The 26,459-nt window shown below is 35.9% G+C and overlaps 1 protein-coding gene across 1 annotated transcript; it reads left to right on the top strand.

Annotated features, from left to right (window-relative positions):
- LOC143188944 (uncharacterized) lies at positions 1 to 26,422 on the top strand. Its single transcript, XM_076393502.1, has 3 exons — positions 1 to 1,080; positions 21,692 to 21,902; positions 22,183 to 26,422. The coding sequence occupies exons 2-3, from the start codon at positions 21,718 to 21,720 to the stop codon at positions 24,398 to 24,400; spliced, it is 2,403 nt and encodes an 800-aa protein (XP_076249617.1). The 5' UTR covers positions 1 to 1,080; positions 21,692 to 21,717; the 3' UTR covers positions 24,401 to 26,422.
- The last annotated feature ends 37 nt before the right edge of the window (positions 26,423 to 26,459 follow it).

Raw genomic sequence — 26,459 nt, forward strand, 5'->3', positions numbered from 1 at the left:
TTTCATTTCACTTCCAACATTCATATCATATCCCATCACTCACGTCATTATATCTATTCATCCAACAACCACAAAGTCTTCCACCTATATCAAACAGTCCACCCACGAGCCCCCAGCGACCAACTTCAAACATCATTAAGCACACCGTTAAACCCGCCGCTTACGCAAGGTAGGGTTTCAAAATGAATCTCTCCAAATCGGTCGACAATTATCCGCAGGCGGGAAAGAGAAACTCGGCAAATGTAGAAAAGAATGACACAATCGTTCGCGATTAGTTGAGCGCAGTGAACTTTATCGTCCACGGTCATCGGAAGCGCATCGGGGAAAGGTTTTCGAGCGTGTGCACCTCTCGCCGATACTGTCGCGCGGCGCGCCTATTTATAAACGTCAACGCGAAAAGAAGGAAAAAAAAAGAAAGAAGTCATCAGTGGGGATCCCCCGACGATCGTCGGTAGTTAGAAATCGTCGAGGCGAAACGCTGCCGCGGCGTGACCCTCGATTTTTACCTTAGACCTCGGCCCACGACGGCGGCCAGGGAGAGGTGGGGCAGGATTTCGTCCAGCCGAACCAGAGGGAAATGAGCCAATCGCGGTGCAGCTACGCGCAGTGAATCGGGAGAGTTCGGTCGCGGCGAGAGGTGAGCACGATCCGCTTCGTGCGGTTCTTTCGCAATTCGCTTCGGTTCGGCCAGCAGCGAGGGAACGCTCTCGTCCCGCGCCGTTATGCTTCGCGCTGCAGTTTATATCTATCGTATATAGGCAGCGTTCAAGTTTCACGCGACGCAACGGCGTTTCTCGCCATTGCCGATAACAACGCCGGGGCATGCACGACACCCGACGCCTCTCGTAACGGGAAACATGCGAGTGACGCGACTTTCGACGGAGCCTGTGCGCGACGGTGCCGTTTGACAGTTTTAACGCTTCCTTGACAACTGAACGAACAACCCCCCTCCTCCCTCCTCTTTCACCACCTGCCGCGGGATCGGTCCAACCGTCGAGAGGATCCAGGGAACGAAGATCGATTGGGACCCCCTCGATACAAATGGAGTGATCTCTACTCGGGCCAAGGGATTTTTCTTCGGTGAGTGACGACCCTAAGGTCTGGACCTTCTGACGTTCTGACCCTTTCAGATTCGCGTACTTTGGTATACAGCTGATTCTTGTTTTATTATTTGACGATGTAGCGGTAGAACAAAGTTTCATTTATTGAAGGAGACTGGCAGGCATGTGTGTTTAGTTTTTTTTCTTAAATTCGTGCTTTATTAGGGAAGATACAATGAAAAGTTAGGGGTAGATATTCCCTGGGGAATCGTCTATTGTCTGCTGTCTTTAATTTGTTTGGATATGTCTTCAGTGAACACATTTAGAAAATGGAATATAATTGTTCTGTTTGGTCTTCAAAAAATTACTTCTTCAGGAGGTTACGATACAAGCCAAGTGAAAGGAAAGTACGTCATTATTTCATAAAAACGAACTTTGGAATATCTAAGTACATACGTCATTCCTTAATGAGATTTGGAATAGACGAGTGTTTATGAATATGACACAAAATATCTAGTGTCGAAGTTACTAACACTTGTATACTGTAAAAATCTCAATTTTAACCTTTCTTCTTATCCGCCACTGTACGTATCGTAACCTCTCTTTTCATTAATAACGATAGGAAATGTATCGTTTCAACGAAACCACTACATAAGCCTAGAAGAAAATGTGTACCACGCTTGAAACGATTTTAACGCCACACTTTCTCTTATTACATTTTCGATCTCCACATAGTTATAGGACATTGCTCGAATGAGAGAAGCGACGATGACGTTAAGCGATGGACACTATTGAAATTATTTTTTCCTGTTGAAAATTATGTAAGGCGTTAGAACGAAAAGATCCACGAGTGAAATCGTGAAACATAATAGTTCTAATTGAATTGCTAAGCGTTGAGATTGTTTTTTCTCTCATAACTTGCGCGCGGAAATGCCGGGAATACCGTTCTAGCAGTGAAGAGAAACGAATACTTATTGGTTCAAACTATAACAATAATGTTCGAATTATTTACGAGAGTTTGCGGTTTGTAGGTAATAGGCGAAAAAGGGGACAAAGTTTTTTGGGTGAGATTTATCACGAGCAGAAGTGACTAGCATTTTTTTCCTTTGACGTCTACTGCGCGCAACGATGACTTTCGTCTTATTGGTTTCGTGCTTAGTGACGCGCATAATGGGCCTGTTCGGTTGTGCCCGCATGTATCGTGAGCGTAGCGATGGGCACAAAACGCATTGGATCACTTTGTGTGATGCAATTTAAGGACTCGACAAAAACGACCCTTGTAAATTTGTTTTTCTAAGAGAGCAAAAAGTACTGTAGCAACTTTTATTCTTGTTCAATTGAACAATACTCTTCTTGACAAAATATTCATCATAATAATAGGTACATATGTTGTGTTCTTTATGGAAAAGGTTCTACTATGTTGTGTGTCTCTTTACTAACTGGAATATGTTCTTATTAAATCGTAAAATTTGGCTAAGGCTGTTTTTGTTATCTCGGCAATTCTATAGTCGATTTGAATGCATTGTAATCTCGATATAGGTTCACAGATCAATGATGAGTTTCTAACAAGGGATACGTTTCTAAATTTTATATTAGAATTGTAGCAGAAATCGAGATTTTCGGTAAAAAATGATATGAATCAAGTAACAGATCCATGTATTCAACAGACGTGAAGGGTCGAACGAATAACTACAGACTTCTAGCCCCTCATCAAATTCGAATCAGACCTTTGGAGCGAGACACCCGATAACAATGACCCATGCATACCAAACAATTCGTCACGCCCTAATCCTTATCTCCAGCACTTCTAACTTTCCTTCACTCACAGTCTTAAGAATTGGAGTCAAAGAAGTCTCTAAACTATTCACTTGAAAATTACCACCAGGGATATTTTTTTGGTCACTTAACCGGGGATCACTGTAGTTGGCGCGCAGTTAAAATGACTAGCATTTACGTTCTTCTCAACTACCTTTATTTACATATCTTGCATCTGTGGTGTATACAATCAGGATATTGTATCTATTAATTGATTTATCTACTTCATTTAGTTGACAAAGTGTTCCACGACTTAGAAATTCAAATTTTTTCACGATTTTCTTCTGTTACGATCGTAAGTAACAAAGAATTCTTCTGTTGTCTTCTGTACTTTGTTATATCCGCCGACTTCAGAAACGAAGAAAACAATTATCACGGTTCACTCGCGAATACGTTTGGCATACTATAAAAATGACTGAAATCGACTGAATCACATCCTCGTGACTTAAGATCGTGACCATTGTTTGCAGAAGTACATAGAAACGGCAAATTTGATTTGAAATTACTGGTTTATTTGTTCTTCCCGTTTTAAAAGAACAAGCGTGTAGACGGAACGTTGATCCTAAAATTACCACAGGATTCTTCTTAAATTCTCATTTATGTGAAATGAAGTTTCACGTTATTTTTAAAACGCTGTAAAAATCATTCTGATCGAGAATAGTTGAACAGTAGTTTATCAAGAATTAATTCTAAACAGAACATTGCTAAGTACTGTAAATATAGAATATTTCAATATATTTTAATATATTCGAATATTTGTACTAAGCGATTCTTTGCTTTGAAAAATCAATTTTTATGTAACGTGCAATTAGTTAACAACTATTTAAAATTAAGAAAGAGTATAGATTTTTGTCATTTCTCGCTAAAAAACTTGTACAATTTATAGTCAGTATGAGTAGGAAATTCCATTTAATTATGATAACTGAGTATTTCTTACTAAGTCGATATTTATACGATAAGAAAGCTGTTTCCTGTATTCTAACCAGTGTCGTCTATTTCCAATATTTCATATCATAAGTATTGCGAAAAATTCTGCAGTCAATCCAAAGTAGCTCGGAAAAGTACCATTTCTGATATGTCGTCGCCCGATAACGTAGAAAAGTTTGTGTATATAGTACTCTTTCGCCACAGTAAGGCTTGATAGAAATCTAACCCGGTCACCAGTGCATCTCATATGTTCGAGCTTGGAAACTTATTTGAACTTTTAATCTAAATAATCATTTGTGCCATAATTTAAAGCACACTTGCATTTTGAGCAATATTGCCCAAAGAATTATTCTTTTTATAATACAATTTAAAAAACGCTGTAACAGAAACGTATCATTGAAATGTTTAATCCTACGAATATTTTACTTGGAATTGACTTAAATTGTACTAAAAATACCTACTATTTTCTTAGATATTTGAGCCCTTGATGGACAAGCGTATACATAGCTGCTCGAAAGTATTTAGCATTCCGAATGAATAATTCAGCGATACGGTATTAGTAGGCACATTATTGAAGCTAAATTCATATTGAAATAATATAGGGTGGGTTGTGAAATTTGGAGGGATTGTATTTCTCGTTTTACTAAAAATAGTATCAAACTGAATGGTGTATTTTTTTATGCATTATGGTAAAGCAAAACAAAAGTATAACAGCATTTTTTACTTTTTTTAAAATAGAACTGCGTATGTTTTTTTCTTATATAAACCGATTCTTCTACATATTTTATATATAAATGTTAAAACAAGGCGATGGAAAAATAATCCTTGTGTTATTTGCAACCGTGTTTATGGTTAAGCAGACTACTTCGAAAATAAAACTACTGGTTTTAAAAACTTAGAAACATCTTTGCAATGTGCAAACAAGAAACATTTGTTTTGCACGTTTGGATGTAAACAGCAAAATTTGTAATGGTTTAACCTTTTACTTTCTTTTAATTCATTTTTATTTTGATATCTTTTAAACTACAATGAAATAAACAGATGATATTTATAGAAAAAATCTATATCAGGAAAGAAGAAAAAAATTATGTGAACACCTTAGCGGTAATGCTTTCCACGAGACTTCTCATGGAGCACGAATCCTATTATTCACTCCTCGAAAGATGTCTTGTGGAATGGGTAAGGGGTAATGCTTTCCATGAGACTTCTCGCGAAGGGTAGTTAATCGAACTTGAAAATTGATTTTCTTGAGAAGTTCGAATGAGAAAATCTCATACTAAATTTTTTTTCTTATCTTTTTACATAGAATCATTATCTGCCCAGTTGTAATACGATTTTTGCCACACTCTGTATAATTCAAGGATATGCAGTCTTTCTCAAACAACTCTGGGATTTTCTACTATATTTTATCGTTCGTAAAACATTTGCCTCTCGAGAAAAAGAATGGAAAGAGTTGCCACGAGAATGAAGCAGCTCGTAGTAAAAGTTAGTCATACCCAAATAGTGATTCACTCCTACTCTCCCACGTAGGTTCAACAGTTTATTGAAAGTGTATGAGGGCAGATCGGAGGAAGTTATCAGTAACCGGGGATATTGAAGTCTCACGCGACTATTTTCATAATGGAGCATAAACATTTCGTTACGTTGTTTTCCGCACACAGGCTAAAAATAACAATCCCGTTTTCAGTTCTTCGATTAATAGACTATTCCTGTACAGTTCATTAACAACTGTTCTTGCTTTTTCTGCGAATGCTGCCATGTATACATGAAAGAAAAATACAAAAAAGTTCCTATGATCTCCTGAGGCGAATTCATGATTTGTTTGAAATATCGATTGGAAATTTCGTCTTTACTTAGGAATTTAAGCTATAATTGTTACCACGAGTGAAAACACATATGTATACACTTTATTGAATACAAATTTTTATACGAAAGGTCATTCAAATTCTAATTAATCTCAGTGTTATCTAGAGGTGGAATGTTCCTTCCCCCATTTTGTTTGTTAATCTCAGCTTAAAAAATTGTTTACTGAAAGAAATTCATGCGATGCTGTCATGCTGAGAAATTTTATTTCTAAAGCACAAGATTTTAGAAGTTGTGTTTAGATAAGCGTGGTATAATTAAGATAATTTCAATGAAAGAAAGTACTTACTAGAAAACGTGTGGTAGATATTCATTATCTTTCTTTTTCTTTTTTTACGTGAAGTTTGATAGTATCGAGGAAAAAGTTTCCCCAATAGTAATTTACGCCCTGTCTAACAATTATTCTGCATTGTACACGTTCCAATTACCGTCATGTGATGGAGCGTTGTTAATCATGGAGCAAACACGTGAACGAGATTATAATCGCGTGTCTGATTATCTGTGTACATTGAAAATTGACTACGTTCTTCATAGTAACGCCTATAATGAAACGTGTAAGGAGAATCTGTACTGTAAGAATCTCGATAGATCATGTATATGGATGAACATGATATTAATACATTATGATACTAGTGTTTTTATTGCTTTTTACGTAGTTGAGAAGAATCATTATCATGAGAAAATCACGTGTGGAAATAATTTTATAAATGGAAAGTATTACGTTCTTCCTCTCTTTTTTGTTGTTAAACAAATTACTTTTTTTTATGAAAATACTGAAAAAGTAGTCATTACTGGTTTACACATTTACTTGAAATAATTATATAAAGAAATGAATATTCTCACACTTCACGGTTAATTATTCTGGAAATTTGTTTATGTATTGCCTCGTTATGAGCTTAAGACATGAAATCGATAGCTCAGCAAGTCATTTCTAAAATCTATTTGCATGTATACTATCAATTTATAAACTAGAAAGCAGATTTTTTATAAAGTAGAAAGTAGTTCGAAGAAAACATGAATACACCATCGAGCTTGTATCGAGACAACACCGTCCATTGTGTAAATGCACGAGTATGAATAGACTGTAGATTTCAGATAACATTCTCAACGATCTATAAATAAGTATTTCCACAATTTTAAAGAGATTGACGTAATCTGGAAACCCGTTGATTGAAAATTTTGATCTTATCAGGTTTTATCGAAGAAAGATTTCTAAAATGAACACTATCCAAGGAACATTAAACAGTTTTGTGAATGGAGTGTCGAGTTCGATAAATTTAACGAAAGTCTGGTTGAATTATAACAGTATCGCTTATATTATACCTCTAAATCTTCTCTTACAAATGTTTTCTGTTAGCTTCTCTTATCTTAATTTAAAATATTAACTAACATTAACGTATTGATTCTAACAACAAATATTAATCCTTTTACATATTATAAGTTTAGAAAAGATCTCTTTTAAAGCTTAGTCCTGCTCTCAAGAACTAGCTTCGTTCTATTCTATTCTAATTGGCTTCAAGCTGAATCAGCCATCATACTTTAAATAATTAATTCAAGTCCCCCATATCTTTCAACTGGGAAAGGACTTTGAAACTGCACGTGTTAGGCGATGAGTCGACAAACTGACGGTTACTGTACACAGTATCTGTTTAGTGAAATAAATCGACAGATTTTTCTAGCACACGTAGCGGGCCATTGTGATTCAGGTAGTCCATAATTCTGATATGATATAACACGCAAAAATTTTTATAGCATACGTGGCAGGTCACTGTGATTCATACAGATGGTCGATGGTCGTGATACATAGAATAGCTTTAACCCTGCTCGTTATCTAGATAAAAGTGTCAAAAGTGTAATCTTTCGATGTCAAGTATCCTACTATCAGTAGATACTATTATACTTTGATCTATTGGCATTGAAAGTTCTGTTGCATCGTTCGGTATATATTTTTAGTTATCCTATATTAAAAATTGTGGTTATCATTATATCATAATGGGTAAACTGATCTTTTTCTACAAAGGGGATCTTTGAGAGCAGTGTCAATGTTTTTTGATAAACAATACTGGTAGTTTACATTTGATAGAAAGAAACCTTCCAAATTCTCATAAATAGCTAGCAGACTTGGCATCAACACTAACAAGAAAAGATCTTTAGAATTTGAATATCAGGTGTCTTCTAAGCCCTTGATCATATCCAAAATTATTATATCAATGGTTTTAATATCCCAGATCCTATCGTTATACAAAGGTTTTTACTAAGACGTTAGAATGTCACATAGGAAGCTCTTGTCAGTAACGCTTATCTCGAATGGGAGCCAGGCCCATAGACCTACATAATAGATCCATTGTGCATGACCTTTTTGCTAGGAATGACCTGTTACATATGTTAGGAAAGTTTGTCAGTTATATAACTCGGTAAGCATTTACTCATCTGATTTTGTAATTGTATCCCTTGGCATCTATGTCATTTATGAAAGCGTCAAACTACTCTTCTACGATTTCTGTGCATTTTGGTCCAAACTAGTTGCTCTTAATTTTAGTTACATCGCAAACTAGGTTACAGCAATTATGAAATAGGTTAATACAATTAGTGAGCTTTTTAGTGAGAAATTATAATAGTTTCCTCTTCGTTGATGTCTTTTTAGTCCTCATTTATCTTTTCTGAACATATCTTCTGGTTTGGGAAAATTATTCAAAAATTGTTACAGGAATTAGTATCAGATAAATTCAGTTTCTTTTTTCTATAGTTAAGTTACTTTATTTAAAGAACAGATTTAGGTGCGGACTAAAGTAGAAGAGAATTGAAATCTCGTTACCGATAACACGGTTAGGAAATGCGCACTGATTGAATTACAGAGTCGTGAACTCCGATGTTTGCCCCACTTGCAACCCCAGATAAGAGTAACAGAATTCCCTGAGCCTTTATCCGATTTATACATATACTTCACTGGAATTGGTATTAAAATTTACATGTTATTTGTGTGCCTTACAAACATTTATTGTTGAACTTTATCATACACTCACTCTTTAAAAATGTATTCTAATTATTCTGATTAATCATTGTCAGCAATTATAGCCAAAACACCTGGCAAACATCCTTCCTTTACAAAACACATTTTAGTCAGATTCCAGTAACACTAATAACCATAATCATGAAATGCACTCGTGCCCTCAGCCAGCGAGTTAAAAAAGTAATAAAATACAGGAAAGAACAACTCTTAAATAAGGGAAGAGTCTTCATGAACACCTGACTTTTAGTATACGGTTGACAGTCCTGAAGGAGCCCTTGGCAAGAATTCCAAGGGTCAATTATCTAATTATGTTGTATGTCAGGACCCCACGAGTTGTTTTATCATCTCTGAATTTTTATATTTCTCTTAAACACGTGCACGTCTGACGTGTGATCTCTTGGGTCTCAACAGAGATTCCGTGGTAGCGATTGACGTATCATAAACCCGTGGCACGTGTAGTCCCCAGCGGCCGTGGAACTTCAGTGCTCAATTTCCTTGCCCCCTGCATGGCAGACCTGTTAATTACTGTACCTGCGTGGTATGGCGAACAGAAGCGTGCGATGTATTATGGGAACCGTGTCTAACGGTGCTCTCTTGGACCTCTAATCTTTTTCGTTATACTCTGCCCTCTTTAATATAGCAATATGTACCACTGTTCAAAAATTTGGAGTCACCTGTTTTGTAAATGCTGATCTATGATACTTGAAAATTTACATGTTTGGAAATGAGACATGATTTATTTCAAATTTAGAAAAAGGACATGGGCCTTTCAGCCTCTTGAGGACATTAATGTAGGATGTCTGACAATGATGAGTATCATTTAGAAATTCCAATTATACCTTGAAACTGTGATAACAGAATTAATCTCTGTCTCTAATAAGTCTGTAAAAAATGTAGTAAGGTAAATGTCCTAAGCCCTCAATATCTGAACGCTTAAGATATCAAATATCCCAGTAAGTGAAGAATCTAAAGATATATATTCCGATACTTGAATTATAATGTACTAGTAGCTGTGTATACTATTTATTGATACTATCTTTTGTTTTTGTATTAGAAAGTAAACTTAATATTAGATCAAAATTAGCGTTAGTGTTCAGGTACCAACACATGGTCAGCTACTGGGATATTTACTTTACTTTATGTGGGTCATCCTGTAATACCAAAGTGTATTTTATTATTTGTAGCGTAGTACCTTTCTTCGAATTAAAAATTAATTATTTTATATTCACGTACAATATTTTACATTTTTCTCGAAAGTGCACCATGAATTATGGGATCGAGAGTCCCTCGAATAAGATCTGCTAATATTTACTTGGGCCAGACCAAATTCATGTTTCTCACTAAGTTCAGTGAACTTTAGCATGTAAAGTGTACGGTGTAACATTCTTGCTTACACTAGACACTCGTAAACCGAACTCTACGTCATTAATTCGTGTTGTACGAACTAAAAACCCGCATAAGAGAAACACAGGGTGATACTCGTGGTACTTCTTTCATTTGGATTTACGGTACCCTACGAAACCGGAAGTAGGCTGTCTAGCGATTCAGTATGCGTACGCGAGCGTCCGTCTCCATTTAAAGGCGTATAATTCGCGTCCCATTAAAGGCAAAGCACGAAGTACCATTTAGTGTCAACTTATCGAAGGTTAAGAAACAGTTCGAAGGGGCATTCCCTCGAAGTAAGGTCGAAAATAGATAATTTTCTATTGTTTTTCTATTCTTAAGCAAGTAGTCAATGCACTGACTTAGATACAATTTTAGTTGCTATTATTCTTTGTTTTGAAAAAATTGTTATATGAAACAGAAATGAAAAATTAAGTATTTGGCACAGTAATAGTGAAAATTATCATTTATTTTTTGAGAGAAATTTACTATTTTGGTATGAGTAGTAGACAAAAATTGTAGATCTCTGTTATATAACTTTTTGCATTTTTAAAACAAAAGGAAAGAGTAAAAAGTGACCTAGTTTCGACCTTGTTTCGAATGATTATCTCCTTACGAGTGGATTATGAGTAGGGTTACTGATGATTTGCAGTGTTTTCTTAAAACATTTACAATCAACAAACCTTGACATTTATCAACATTCCGACAGTTCTAATGCCATTAAAAGGAAACTACCAAGTGCATCATTGAATTGTGAAATTAATGTTCTTGCACCTTGCACGATGGATTTGCGTAAACAAAAGAGCATAAAAAAGGTGGAAAAATTAAATGGTAGTCTAGGCGTAAACTGTTCCAGAGTTCCAGGTAATCGTATTTGCTTACGCGCATGTATAGTAGATTTGTGGGTAATAGGTATGTATAAGATCATGGAAAGGATACTTACTTCCTTTATCTTATTAGTCATGATAGACAGAGGAGATGTTCCATTTATATCCTTTTTTTAAACCTCAAAACCCCTCGAAATCCAAGAAAGTTGTGAATTCTCAGGATTCGAATTTCTTGAGCCTTCAGTTTTTAAATTACAATACAATAGTTTTGAGAGTTTTGAGTTTCCAAAGCTTCGAGAGTTTCAAAATCTTACGAAGTTTCGAAAATTCCAAAATTTGGTTTCAACCCACCTCAGTAGTTGATGCTAATATTCATATTTATTATATTTAACAAATATGATTAATGTAACACTAACATTTATCATTGATGAATGTTAGAAATCGATAACCATGGCGTCATACATGTGATAATTAATTGCGGCTGAGTTTGCAGTTGAAGTTTAGTAAATACGATAGATACATCGTGTGAATAATATCGCAACAATTATTTTAACAAATTATTCGATTAAATGGGATAATTTATTCGGTTGAACAGGTAGCGGTAATAAATAATTCTGCGAAAAAGAATTCTCTCGAAGAATTATCTCACAGAGCCTGAAGACTTATTCGAAGCAATTGGAATAGTGCCCAGCGCGAACCTCTTATGTGCTGGATAAAAAAGATTTATGCGAAACAGCCTGTCTACGTCTACAGTCTACGTCTACATTATTGTGTCGAGTCAGCATGAGACTGTATTCTGATAACGAATTAATTCTCGCATTCGTTTAGATGGTACAATACTTAATTACAGATCGTCAACGCCATAAGAGAATATGAACTGTCGATCGATTGTGTGCCTCCACCATCACAATGAACGATATTAATATTCGTGTCAGTTTTCAGTATCATATATATAAATCACCTACTGTAACGGGAAACATATATTATTGGAAAATTCGAAAAACCTTTCAAAATATCCAATAAAAGTGTCTGAAATTCTGAGAGACTAATCATTTTGAGTGGTTGTGGTTAGCTCTCCGTTGGTAAAATGGAATTCGGGGACATTGTGGAGAAAGAAACGGCAATCTAACCTCTAAAAACTTGTTACTACATAATATCTTTCTATTCGAGTTATCTTCTAATGATCTAGTTTTTAGTTCTAGTAATTTTCTAATTATCTAGCAATAATGTATCCTGATTTGATTTGTCACGTGGAAAAAGAAGTAGTTGTCAGATGTTTAGAACCTTCCGTCATCAGTTAAGAATTTATGGCGTAACTATATAAAAACTTAAGCAAAGAAAGTTAATAGATATAGAAGTACTTGAAAACGTTTATTTTACTATTAATAACTATTGATACCCTATCGACAATTTTTAGATTACATTGCATTTCTTCACTAATGATCGTTATCAATTATTCAGTCTTATAAGCAAAAAATGAAATTTTTCAGAGACTTGTTTTTACTCTAGAGCTATCAATGGTTAATACACAATGATTCGTGTTAAATAACTTATCAAATTGCTAAGTTCTTGGAAGATTACAAAACACAAACAATATTTAATTATTAATGATCTCATATAATGCAAAATGAACTATGACATCATGGAACGTAATCGATTGTTTACAATTATATATTTGTTTTTTCAAACAATCCCATTTTGAATGACGTTTCGTAATTGCAGAATTATTGAAATCATGTCTGGTAAATGTCGTGCTCCAATTCTAAGAACGTAAGAAATGTTTAGCGGTCGTATCAGTAGTGTTTCGTTGGCTCTGCTTCGTGCATCAGTGGAAAAGTACTTCTCGAAGGGTTTCGTCTCGGTTTCGTTGTCACGAACGGACAGAAATTGTGTTTTTCTTATCGTTGATCCTTTCCTGAATATAATACGATTGTGTGAACATGGTATCCTTGACGATTCTGCAAATTTTACGTGACCGACGTCACGAGAAATTCTTTTCACGACGTTGTCGAGGTGAACACTCGATCGAATCGTTAATTAGTGCCGAAAAGCGTTTATGGTATGGTCAAGTACGAAAGAGTATTTATTATCTTCATTTATTTCGTCGTCTTATCAACGGTACTTCTGTCGGACCAACACGGCGCGTTCGAATATCAACCTGAAATATGTATGTAACTGTATAAAATGGCTCTTTGTCCGAACGATAATATTTATTTATCGAAGTGAATGTTTATTCTTTTTCATTTGTATATGTATGCCAATTTCTTCAGAAAGAAAAATATTAAATTGGCACATTTGTATTTCTTAATGCGTATTATAAATACATATACAATATGAATGCCTTGATTTGTTTTGCTTTGTTATATGTATGTGTATGTGGGTACTAGATACTATAAATTAAAAAAAACTACGTGTAACTGCACGACTGTAAATATTTATGTAAATGCAGGTTCTTATAAGAGTTAGAAAATGGAAATTGAAATACTTATGTATCTATACTTTAAGGACTTTTAACGAGCATTATCATTTTACATATTTAAATATGGACATACGTACTGGATATTTTTCATAGATATTGCTCTATGTTTCAATATCGACAAAACGACACTAAAAGGACTAAGAGTTTTATTTGCCACGGTACATTCAAAGATCAGTGTGATAGGCGATGTCTGTTCAAAACAAGTTAGGTCACTGTTTGTGCAAACTTTCCAAATCGAAGTCCAAGATCGCTGTTTCAGTTTCTAATAATAACCTAAGGGCTAAGGTCCACATCTTCCTACCAAAAGTCAAGTATATACACATCCGAAAAAGTGAATGTAACAGTAAGCGCAGGATTTTTGTACTCATAATCAGAGCTTCTCTCAAATATTGATACTTACATAGATATGTCTTCTTATTCGTTATTTAATTGCTGTATCCATATAAAATACATTATTAGGTTTAAAATAAAATTGTGTATTTTAATATTTGCAGATTTACAGTATTACCATCTTTTATTGTCCTATTTTTTTAAATATAAAACAAACTAAAAACAGTGAGATTATAAACGATTATATTTTCTTTCACTTTCATTATAACATAGTATGTAATTAATTACTGCTTCGCTATTCATTAGTTTCATCGTTAAACTACTCACAAATCTGCTCATGGTTTCGTATTTACTGATATCCACGTGAGGGTATCAGATATCCTTGCACGCATAGGAAAATTCTTACACGTGCCAGAGAATCGTCACGTGACGTTCTATTCGCACGGTTTATCATTACCGAGCGCAAGACGATTTGCAGATGTTGCGCCCAGTTACGATAAGGAGTAACGAATTGGGCGATCGAATAATGCATTCGTATCATGCTCGCGGTGTATTGCTGCTAAATATAACAGAGCTCTACTCTTATTTTATCGCTGAAATACTTTCGAACCGGCATTCACTAACCCTGTTCAAGCGAGTCATTCGCTCGAGGAAATTGCCTAATCGCAGGATGATTCACAAAAAATTTATTTCCTGTCGTTCCTGGGAATTTATTAAAATTTATCGATACTAATATACTGCAGTTAGAAGTCAGATTTCACACAATCAAGATAAGATTATAACTTATACATGTATTGTCGTAAAAGATATTTATGGCTGTAATTTCAAAAATATTGCAAGCTCTAGAGAATGAAAATTTCCGATCGATTCTGTTTGTCTCCTATCTCATGTCTGTCGTCTACTAATTTTGATAAACTTTAATGAGCTACTTTAGCGAGCAAATTTGATGAAAAGATGCATGTCTCTATTGCTTCAGGCAGAATGAAAAATATTTTCTTTTAAAATAATAATTGTAAAAAAAGTATTTAGTTATAATGTTATATTTCAAATTTGAATATTTGAATGTTTGAAATTTTGAAATTTTGAATATTTGAAAATTTGAATGTCTGAAAATTTGAAAATTTTAAGAACATTTAATTTTTTAAATCTGAAGAAAATATTAAACATTGTAGTTCTCTAATATGCAAAAATCACTTCTTAGATGTAAATTGCAAATTCATGTAAATATTGATTTTATCGGTTCACTGCAAATAGAGATTCCTTACTCTTTAATCGTTTTAGCCTCTCTGCAACTCGTCAAATACGCATTAGGCTAAATAAATTGCTCAAAGGATTGCGCGGGTAAATTACCACGAGATTTATACATTTGCGTCGAAGCTAAGCCCATTTGACACTACAAATATTGAACGTACGATAAAATACATTTGCTCCTTGGTCTCTCGAGTCCGATCAAATCGCAGTATGTAATCCTCTCCTTATCGTTCGCGGATACAACTGAAGAAAGTACGTGTGTTTTTCTTTCTTATTTTTTCAAAATATCCGCTAATTATAACCATACGCAAAAGAAAACAGCGGCTGTTTCAATCGAGCGCACCTCTGATTTTCGAACCTTGACACAGATCTCTTGGCAAACGCGGTGTTCGAGAAATTAGGATCTAAGAAAGTGGAGTAGCACCGCCTGCCATTCGAATTGACAGATATGGGAGCTTTTTTTTCTTCTGACGGGCCGGGTGCTCTTCTGGCGTCGTTTGTCTTTTGCTCGGGCCAGAATAATGTCAACGGGAGCGGTGAAAATAGAAAACGAGAGTGAAGAGAAATCGATCCTCTGAAAATTTGAAATATTTTCAATTTCAACTTTCTGCTTCGCTCTAGAAAATGCAATAATCGTTATGTACATGAAGCTAAAATTTATTTCTTTTCGCTGGTTAGTGTCTTTATACTGCCTTGTTGCTAATACTTAATGAAGTAAGATGTTATGAGTTGCTTAATTGCCAAATCAGCTCCACAGGAAATTATTTATATTTATGTATTTTAAATATCAAAAGTTAAGCATCACATAAGTCCATTCACACTAAAATTTAAAAAATTCAAAAGCTACACTGAATCACTTTGGCCTGTGAATGGCTTATATATATATGTAAATTAGACAAGGTGTTTTGTCTAAATAACAGTGATTTAGGTAATGGAGCTTCTGTGTGAATAGTAGTTTCCTCGAGATTTTTTAAAACGCTGCTTTAGCGCAATTTTCTACGCAAGGCGTTAAATTTTGTTGAGCGTCACAACTACGTCAAACGGATTGTTGAGGCTCTAAAACAAGCTCCAAGGATTCGTGGGAATTGTTTGAGACGTCTTTGTCCAAGTATTTCCGGAGATTACAGTCACTTATCCATTGTATGATAACATGATAAATGCAGTTTTTCTGTTAAACAATTTTGTTTTTAAATTATTAAACTAGATTTCGGTAGCTTTCTTCCTTTGACTAGTATTCATCCTTCGTATTAAGTATTATACTTGTGCATTTTATCCATTTATTTTTATCTGTTATATAAATAATTGATGTCGCTATGGTTTCTCGTAATTTTCGGTTTGGTGATTCATTTCCTTCGAACCTGTGCCGCATAACACGCCGAAAATGCAGCTCGTTTTCACTAAGGACTGCTCATCCACCGTCTTTTCGTATCGCGATAAAAATACGTTCGACTTGCACAGAGGAGGCTAACTTTAAAGTATGCCTGTGTTGTGCCGATTTTTAAGCACTCAAAACATACAAGACGATTCTCGTAAAGCGTATATTTGCGAGTACCACGTGTATGGTGAAATCTGTAGTAAAACACATGTATTTGGTTTTTGAAATACCTCGTACTGTGAAAGTGCTTAAAAACGATTGTTTGATCTAATTTTCTGTTTTTAACTTCTTCTTCTTTTCTATTTCTAATCTCTACAGGATTTGAAAGAACAGTATACAAGTATTCTAGGAACAGAATTTCCTGTCAGTTTTAAATAAAAAATGTCATTTCTTCATACAGTCGTAACAAAAAGAATTGGAATCTTTTTGTAGTGGTATAAATGTAGTTATTAAATGCTGCCATAAACCTTTAATATACATGTTTAATCGTCTGTAACACGAGGTTCTTGGAATTGTAAATATGTGGTAGCATAATTAATGGTATCTGAGATATAAATTTATCAGTATTAGTTTTTTTTCTTTGTACACAGTAGGTGATTACGTGATTAAAAAAAAAGAAATGAAGGGATTACCTTTAAGAGCACCAGACCGTAGAATTCAACGTTACAGACGGATTGGAGGTCGAAACCTTGAATGTCCATTATGAAAAATGCTTAGACGACGCAAGATGTATTTTCAAGATCACTTTTACTGGGTTCTTCTGACCTTCAATAACTTTGTGTTACATATACGTGCATGACACCGAGACATGTAGATACGTTGTTGAAGATTTCACTGTATTTATGTGACAAAGGATGTAAAATCTAATTAAAAAGAACAAGACCCTATAAAATAAGTCATGTTTGTAGTATTTTATGTTTAAATTAAATAATTTCTCAAAATTTTTAAATTTTCAAATATTTAAATATTCAAATTTTTAAATATTCAAATTTTCAAATTTTCAAATTTTTAAATATTCAAATTTTCAAATTTTTAAATTTTCAAAATATTTAAGTATTCAAATGTTCAAATTTTCAAGTGTCAAGGTACACGAATATCTAAATTTTCAAATATTCAAATTTATTCATACGATGGTACATAGGCACACATACAAATAGAGAAATTACAATGTAGGCAGTGGAAGGTCTTAATGTCTCTTTTAAATAAGCAAGTGCAGCTCACGCGATAGGCAACTCACGTGAGCACTGAAAAGTATCAGTAGCGTTTATAGTGTAATGACATCTGCTTCAAATCCATTCGTTCACATTACGTGTGACTGTCTATCCAAGCGGGACTGAAGTACTCTCTTTCTCTCTCTTCCTCTCTGCAACTCCGACTCTGGTTAACTTTAGCGCTATATTTAGAAGTAACCGTGTTTGCATGCTATGAAAGCTTTGTGTACACTGCCAACAAATGTAGTGTGGTGCCATCAGGGCCTCTCTGATATTGCCTCCCCTGTATCGCTGTTCGACGATTGTTTGCATTATTATGAAATCATAATAGATACATATTTTTTTTTCTTGCGAAGTAGATTTTTCATCGACCAAAACTGATTCAGTGAAACTGAACACAGTAAAGAGTTGATATTCAGACACATTTTGCTTATTTTGGAGTAAGGTAGATGACCATTAGTGTCCTAGATGTTAGACAAGATCCTAATTTTGTGGGACATTTAATAATTTCACTAAATAGGTATTTATCACAGAAACATTGTGAAACGTTTTAAACAATAGCATGACGGAACCGTGTCAGCTGCTTTATTTATTATTCATTAGCATTTAATATTAGTACATATTTAATTCAGAGTGATCGAAATTGCATGCACTCGCAATCAGTATAAACTTATTTTTACTCCTCCTGCCTTATGATTCGCTAATTCAGGGCAGACGATATATTTATCAAGTCGCTTCCTCCTGTTATTAAACATTGAAACAACCCCGAACTTAATGGAAAGAAATGGCAATAAGTATATTTATAGAGACATGTCCGCAGACGCAAGTAATTACTATAGCTTTAAGATGTGTTAAAAAACGTTAGCTGACGTCAAACTGTGTTGACGCTGCTCGTCAAGCGAACGCATTTATTTTTACTGTTCAATTTAACGCCGAAACTTCTCCTTCCGTTTGTTACCCTTTAAACGGTGACTGTCTCACATAAACGCAGAGGCAAGCAAAATAGTAACCAACTGTATTTATTGTGTTGATAAATTTTGAATGTTAATCGTTGAGTAAAATATGAACACACTTCTCTTGTTAATCAATCTTTCTGTAAAATTCAATTCTTCACGTCAAAGTGGTTGAAACCGAAGACAACCGGTTGCGTTGTTTTCGAAATGCGTTGACGATCACTCATAACATGTCATGCGCCTTTAAAGAAATGCAACAGCTGGTACAGTTATAAATGGAGGGTCTGTTAACAATTTTTACAACAATCCAAAAATACAGTTGGACTGAATCCAAGTCGAAATTAAAGCTGAAAAAAGTCAAAACATTTTTAATTAATAACCTTACTTAATTCGAAGTTAAATGGTCTATGACAAACTTCAAAGAATTTTGCATTGTTTGTGTTTTCCCTTTTGCATATTAGTTAACTTTATGTGCTATGTGAGACTGGGGTGGAAGGTAGAGATAAGGTAGAAAGAGGTGTCAACTGATATAATAAATTATAATCATAGACTCTTATCTTGTGAGATAAAAATCAAAAATGGATTTGGTTTGATCCCCTCAGCCAACGAAGCGATTATTTCCATTCATTGAAGCTTTTCAGCGCCGTTCCACCCACTCGGAACCCTTTTGTATACATACATACACTTTCCTCGCTTCGTTGATCTTTGCCAACTGACAAACAATCGTGAAGTAACTAAACATTCATTCGCGAAACTGTCGTATAATTTAACAAGATTATTTCAAATTTCAAACCTGCACTGTCGAAATATCAGCATTCTACGTCCTCTCGGTTCTTCCCGTTTGGCTCGATCTCCAATGTCATATTTTCATAACAATTTCCTCAATCGTGTGTTTTTTAGCGTTGAACACGCTCTATGTTAATATAGTCGTCTCGAAACGTTAGTTTATTCCTATCAGCGTATTCGCTGAGTTACTGCATCGTTTGGTAGTCAGCCGTATCGTGAGCTTGGAAATGGGTTTTAGAACTGCATAAACTTTAGTATTAAACTGAGGTCATAAAAGCTTGCTGTGAGTTTGTCTTTTCTCTCGATCGTGATATCTTTGAATGTCCTTTGATAGAAACTGGTAAATTTTCACTGAGTTTCATGTTGACGCTATTTCTAATTGTAACTTTTGGAAAGAAGTCACTTGAACTATGAAATCCTCAGAGTATCAACTAACTACTTTATTCTTCTTTATATCATTGTCTCTCGTACTTGGCTTCATAAAGTGGTTAAATTACGATAACTAGGTATAGCTCTTTTTAAACTATTGTATTATTTCCTAACATTTATTTAGAGAATTCGTGTAAGTGTTATATAATACAGACGTATTTGATTATCTAGATGTTCGAAGAAGTAGATGATTTTGTTTCAGAAATAGAAATAAATAAAGCTTGGAAAATTGTAAAAATTAAAAAGTTGAAGAATCTGAATATTTGAATAGTTATTTGAATATATGAATGTTTGAGATCTTGCTTGAATATTCATATTTAAATATCTGAATACTTATCTGAATATTTGAAAATATAAGAATACCAAATCTTAAAATTCTGATATCGTTCCCATCGTAAAACTATTAACTGTGACTATTATCGAGCCACCGTTACAGTCTACTTACTTAATAATTCACATGTCCGTTATAATATAAGAAAAATTTGTTTCCTTTGAAATTATTGAAATATTCAAATTCATTTTTGAAACAGTATCAGGCCCCATTTGTTTCTCCTAAGTAGACTTACGCGTATTCAGAACCCATGCCTTATCATAAAAATCTGTTGACTTCGAAATTGTGAAAATATTCAAATCCCTGAACATCCGTAGAATCTCCAGTCTTAAATCATTTTTGAAACAGTATCGGGCCCAGTTTATTTGGTCGAAGTGGCATTACGCGTATTCGGTGCCCGTCATGTCGTGTATGAAACGTCGGAGTGTCAGGCATCAAAAGCGAAACGTGAAAAGAAATGAAAACATCGAATCGTAAAGCCACTGTGTATATGCACAGGCGGGCAAGTTTCAAACAACTTTGATGAGAACACTGTTGCCCCGTGGTAGCATCCGCTGGTCAAGATGCAGGAATAATCCACCGCAAGGTATACCCGCGCTGGTGTACTACACACAGATATTTTCATAGCACGTGCCCACGGGAAAATCCGTTAAGTCTAAATATAAACTGACGGCACAACACTTTGCTGCAATATATCGAGGTCAGGCAATTTTCTTTTCACAGCAAAAATCGACTCGATTCGCGTGTGGGATCATAGGTCGTGCAATTTCACTTGATTGAGACATGTAAAAAGGGATCGCGTATCTTCGACCATGGAACTGTTTGACACGATTTAATACACGGTAGAACCATCGGCAAATAATGTATACTTTTATTTTTCATTGTATCTAGTTATGTTGTACGAATAATTTATGCTCTGTAAATAAGTTATGCTCTTTGAAAAACTTAGAGGAAGAGCGAAAGTAAACTGATAAAATGCATCGTCTGCTATAGGAGAGAAAGTCATGAGAAATTTCAGGAAGTAGGATGTCATTTTAATGATGTAGAGAACTCTGTAAGAAGTACATGAAATTGAAAAGTGTTAGTCAGGAACGGAAAGAGGTAGAAATAATTTATAGCTATCATTTAAATTAATAGGTAATTTTGATTATTTTGCTTTGCGCTGTAAGTACTTTATACTTCGAGTAAACAGGAACACTTCTATAGAGATACTTGATATTTTCCAGACTATGGAGTCTACGTGATACAAGTCACGTTGAATTCTTTTGATGCTTCTTCTATAGCCTCTAAAGGATCATTATTGGTTCACATAAAAGCAAATATTGGCTATAATAATAAGCTTTAAAAAATGTTTATAACGAAACTCGAAATGTAGAATTGAACATAAATCTGTACTAATAGAAGACACTGAACCATATTTTTTCGATCAATTTTTTTATCTCAATTTAATTTAATTATTCTGAATCAAATTATTCTAAAATTAGTGTAATCGACTAAAGTTCTTCATACTTAAATTTTTTAATTTATTTACTAATTAATACAGTACATTTGTGATAATGATCTTTTATCCACAACTGGCCTAAAATGATAATGACTCTCATTAGATCCGACGAACAGTTTTATTATCAATTTTACATAATTTTGTGTCATGCGTTTAACTTTTGTGTCTCTTGTGTTCTAGGATTGTGTCACATCTAGTATACATGAATGGTTGGAGATTCGCCAGAGCTCGTTGGAGAAGGATCGGTCTCAGATCTGGGGGATCTAGAAGGATGGTGGGATAATTCTAGTATCGTGGCCTGGAGTTTCGCTCTTTTCGGCTGTTTTCTCCTAAATGTCACTCTGTTACTGGCATTCCTCATTCGTCCGTCGTTACGGACGATTTCCAACAGGTTTATATAATTTCTATTAAAATAGCTCTCAGCTACATTATCATCAGTTCGATCAATCGCCATTGACAAATACATAAATCGATAAGCTATTATCAAACTTCCATGAACCGGTACCATAAATAGTTCAATGCACAAACTTGAACACAGAAACATCAGCTTCACTTGAATCATTAGTTTCATTCAAATGAATACTAACCACAAGTCGCCATTCAGATCATTAGCTTCTCACAATTAAGACACCCTCTGTCTCTTAACTGACAAATCATGTTATTGATTTCAGGTTTGTCATGAACCTGACCGTGTCAAACCTGTTGGTGTGCATCATCATGAACCCCCTTTTGGTGATGGACGCCTTTTCGCCGTCGCCCACCGCGCAAATAGTCGAATCGACGTCCGTGGGAAGTGTTTGCGCGATATCGGAGGGCGCAGTGGCCATTGTCACCACGTCTTCAGTCCTCTCTGTCCTCTTGATCGCCGTGGACCAATACTTCGCCGTAGTGGACCCCCTGCGATACAGAGCACGCGTTGACAAACTGAAATCCGGAGTCTTGATCATGTCTATTTGGCTGATCTCGATAATCTTCGGTTTCCTCGCGTTCTTCAATCCGAATCCTCGGACCTTCTGGCCTTCCTGCATTCCAAGGAACAGTACCTGGTACCCCAACGTCACTTCCAACTCTCTGACCGAGTCCACGATCACAGTGATCGAGTCTAAGACGAGCGAACTGAACGTCAGTGGGATACCAGAGATATTGGAGAGCGTCGCTTCCATCCAGGTCAACGACGATATCGACCTCGTCGAGAACACCACTGTGATGTTCGATACGCTTATAGGTGGTACGGTTACTTATGGCTTCGTCTACGCCATCGTGTACAGCATCTTCGCCTATTTCATACCCTTCGCCGCTGTCTGCTGGATCTACGTGAGCATCTATGTCGCAGCGCATCGAAACTCTGAGAGAGCCAGGAGAAGCGGTTCCAGGCCGATACTGTCATCTGCTAGCTTCACAGAGGAGCAGAATGGTTCTTCTAGGCTTCAACGTCTGCAGGCTGACACCATCGACGACTTTCGCAAGATACCGAAAATATCGAGCCTGTCATCCATCGATGAAACCAGTGAGACGATACAGCCAACTGGCCAAATATCACGGAGACGTTCCTTCTCGTCCTCGTTGGAGATTGAAGTCTCTGCAGCTCCTGTGGATGATAAGGTGTCCTCGGGTATAGTCTTCACTGTGGGCTCGGAGAGGCTAGACGCGTCGCAGGGCAATCAGGAGATATGCACAGAGAGTAACTGTGAAGATAGAGATAAGTCTCAGGAAGAGTTTAACAAAGAAAGCTGCTCTGAAGATCCTACGGTGCACGAGGGTGCAGCAGAAATTTGGGTGTCAAGGAACTTCGCTGGGGAGAGCAGTGACTCAGAGGACGAGGCTCGCTTCGAATGCTTTGATACCTTGGGTGTTCTCGACAAAGACCTGTTTCAGTACAATAGAAAGTTCTCCTCGGCCTTCTGCGATTGCCAGTCGACTTCATCGGAGCATCCTTTGGAAGCTGTCGATGTTGGGGGCATGGACAAAGTAAATGGAACGTGTGTGGAGATAGAACAAAAGCCTGCGGAATCTAATCCTTGCGCCAGTGATCAGACAATGGAGAACTCGCCGCAAGTTGAAGTTCAATTGAGTAGTCAACAGGGAGGTTCAATATTGAGAAACCATTTAGAGGATAGACCGAGCCGCAGACCATCGACGACGTTTGTTATCGGAGACGTGTTGGAGTGTTCCAGTGGAACTTATAACAAGACTGAAAGAGACAATGCCACTGCTGGTAGCAACCCGACGGAGTCTTCCGCCTGTCTGCTAGCGCCTATAGTCACTATCACACCCGCGCCAAACAAAAACGAGAGTTTGCATCGCGTGTCGAGCGTCAGGAGTACATCTAGTTACATAAATTCGCTAAAGGACAGAATCAGCAACGGTTCCATTTTTAGATACAGAGAGGAAACCAGGGCGGCTAGAATAAGCGCCTTGGTCATAGTAATGGGTCTGATTTGTTGGTCACCGTATGTGATACTGTTGGTAATGAAGAATCTACCTCGTTCCACTGACCAACATTTGCCCCATAAATACGACGTGTTGGCCTCCAGTTTCTTGATTCTGGCCGCCTACATTAGCCCGTTGCTGTTCGGCTATCGGTCGAAGCGCGTGAAACGGGAGCTGAGGCGGTTCTTTTGCTTCAGGAAGGAGCTGTCCTACAAAAATAACAGAAGCCTAATGGCGAAAAAAGTATTAAAGAGGCGGCACAGCAGCACGCTCAGCCAGCTCGAGATGGACCACAAGTACAATATTTTTAACTGCGTCTACGGACGGAATCGCTATCCAAAAGAAAAGGTTCAGTTCGTCCAAGTGCCAGACACAGCGTTGGCTGTCGAAACTTGCAGGAGTAGCTTTTCCAGTGGTGCTAGTACGCAAATCTCCAGTACCTCCACAGAGGAATGTTAAGTCCTGACGCTTACGTTTCTCGCTGTTGAATAGAGTGCTTAATATGAGTAATAAGTTCTTCTTACGATGTTACTCATTGGTTACTTAATGAAGTATGTACATAGTAGGTACTATGTACGAATGAAATGTGTGTAAAGAGATATCATATTTAAGAATCAATCATGGCAGATCAATGTATCTTTGCGGTGTATGTTAATGCCTAGTGAAGAACAATCTATTTAAATGTATGTATGACAGGTGCAAGAATGAATCAAGAAAAATCCAGTTTGCTGTGTGCATTGTAGATGACAGAAGCACGCTGTGTTATGAGAAAGAACGATCACACATCAGCGAATGTGTAATTAGCTCTTTCGATGAGTGTTTAAATAAGAGATAACAGTAAGCGTGATAATGTAAGTTAGTCGTATGCGGTTGTTTACTTATGGATTATCGCTGAATGGATTCGGATCATTACCACTATCAAACCTTGGATTACTGACACTTGACATTCAAAATTCTTGAATTGGAGTAATGCACAGTGGTATTCATTAACACTCGTGTACACGTGCTAGTTTCGTGATACATTCACTATTCACACATTCTGTTGACAATGTGCTTAGAAGCATTATCAACAGCAATTCATGAGATGTTTCAGTCTCACTCTTCTCGATCGTCTGCGTCCTTTTTCATTCTGTACAATCAATTGTACAGACTGTAAGAAAGTAACGGTCATTTTGTAACCTAAGATCAGCGTGTTTTATTTTAACATGTGCTACTCGATGAGAAGATGGAAAGTAAAAGATCTGTGCTTTACAAATGGCTCTAAAATTTGTATCTTCTTATTGATTAGATGTTTCACTGACAGAACTATTTTATTTTTCTACATATTTTTCATGGTGCAAACTTCCTAATTATACATACATATTCATTCTATATTATACTTGGGTCAAAAAATTGTTACCCTTGTTTGGGCGGAGCAAAGAAAGAAGATACAAGGTAGTAGGGATAACTATTGTGATGGGGATGGTCAGTGGCCTTGTGTGGCTAATATTCCTTACTCTGAAGTGAGAGCTCTTTGTTCCTAAGCATGTATTTAGAACGTTTCAAATGTGCCAGGACTACGCTGGTCTTCTTCCAACGCAACGATGCATGCAAATAAATCTATATCTTTAAACCCGCGTGTTACACGTCTAAAATCAAGTCGCATAAGAAATGAATCATTCACTTCATCTATCATGTGTTTCTTTAGCGAGATTTGAATAGTATTATACATGTAAGCTCTAAATTATTTGATGTTTACGTAACTATTAGAATTTGTTAATACCAATGAGGCTGTACAGAAAATGTAGTTTTAACGTTTATTTATGCAGTGACATCAATATTTTATATTATGGCATTTATGGGAGATGTGAAGATGTATGTATGTTTGATACGTGTGTACAGGGTGCTCCAAACTAGCAACACAAATATTTTGTAAACAATTGTGTCTTGAAAAATATTATTATGTCGATTTCTATTAATTTAAGGGCAGTAGAAATTCAAATTTAATTGCAAAAAGGATTTCGAGTTTTTTTCTTTATGCTTTGTTTTATTATTAAATTGGAAAGTTTACATCTACGGTCATTTGGAACGCCCTGTATAACTGTAGAAACTAATAGATCATACTACTTGTATGATAACTCCTGGACAAACTATTTATTGATGATGTACGTGTAAAGTATTTTTAGCGAGTACGACGTATGTAAATATGTACACAGCGTTTCACGATGAACCATAAACGAAGCCTTGAAATATCGAGGATGTTTTCCCACTATTTTGTACATTACAAATAAACTGTTTTTATTTATATTAAATAATCTGTACTTACAAGGTGATTTGAGGATGAATTTCACTATCAAATCCATTGTATATCGCGTATTACACAGCTGATGCGCCTCGTGTGTGTGATTGAACATATGTACGTTGTATATTTGTGTGAATACGTATAGGTGTATATCCAACAGGCTGTTTTTAATATACGGTAACAATGAAATCAACTAGCAACTTGTCGTCTAATACTTTTACCACTAAAACAACTCTG

Source organism: Calliopsis andreniformis, chromosome 3 (assembly GCF_051401765.1).
Source record: "Calliopsis andreniformis isolate RMS-2024a chromosome 3, iyCalAndr_principal, whole genome shotgun sequence".
In the NCBI taxonomy this organism is placed as follows: Eukaryota; Metazoa; Arthropoda; class Insecta; order Hymenoptera; family Andrenidae; genus Calliopsis; species Calliopsis andreniformis.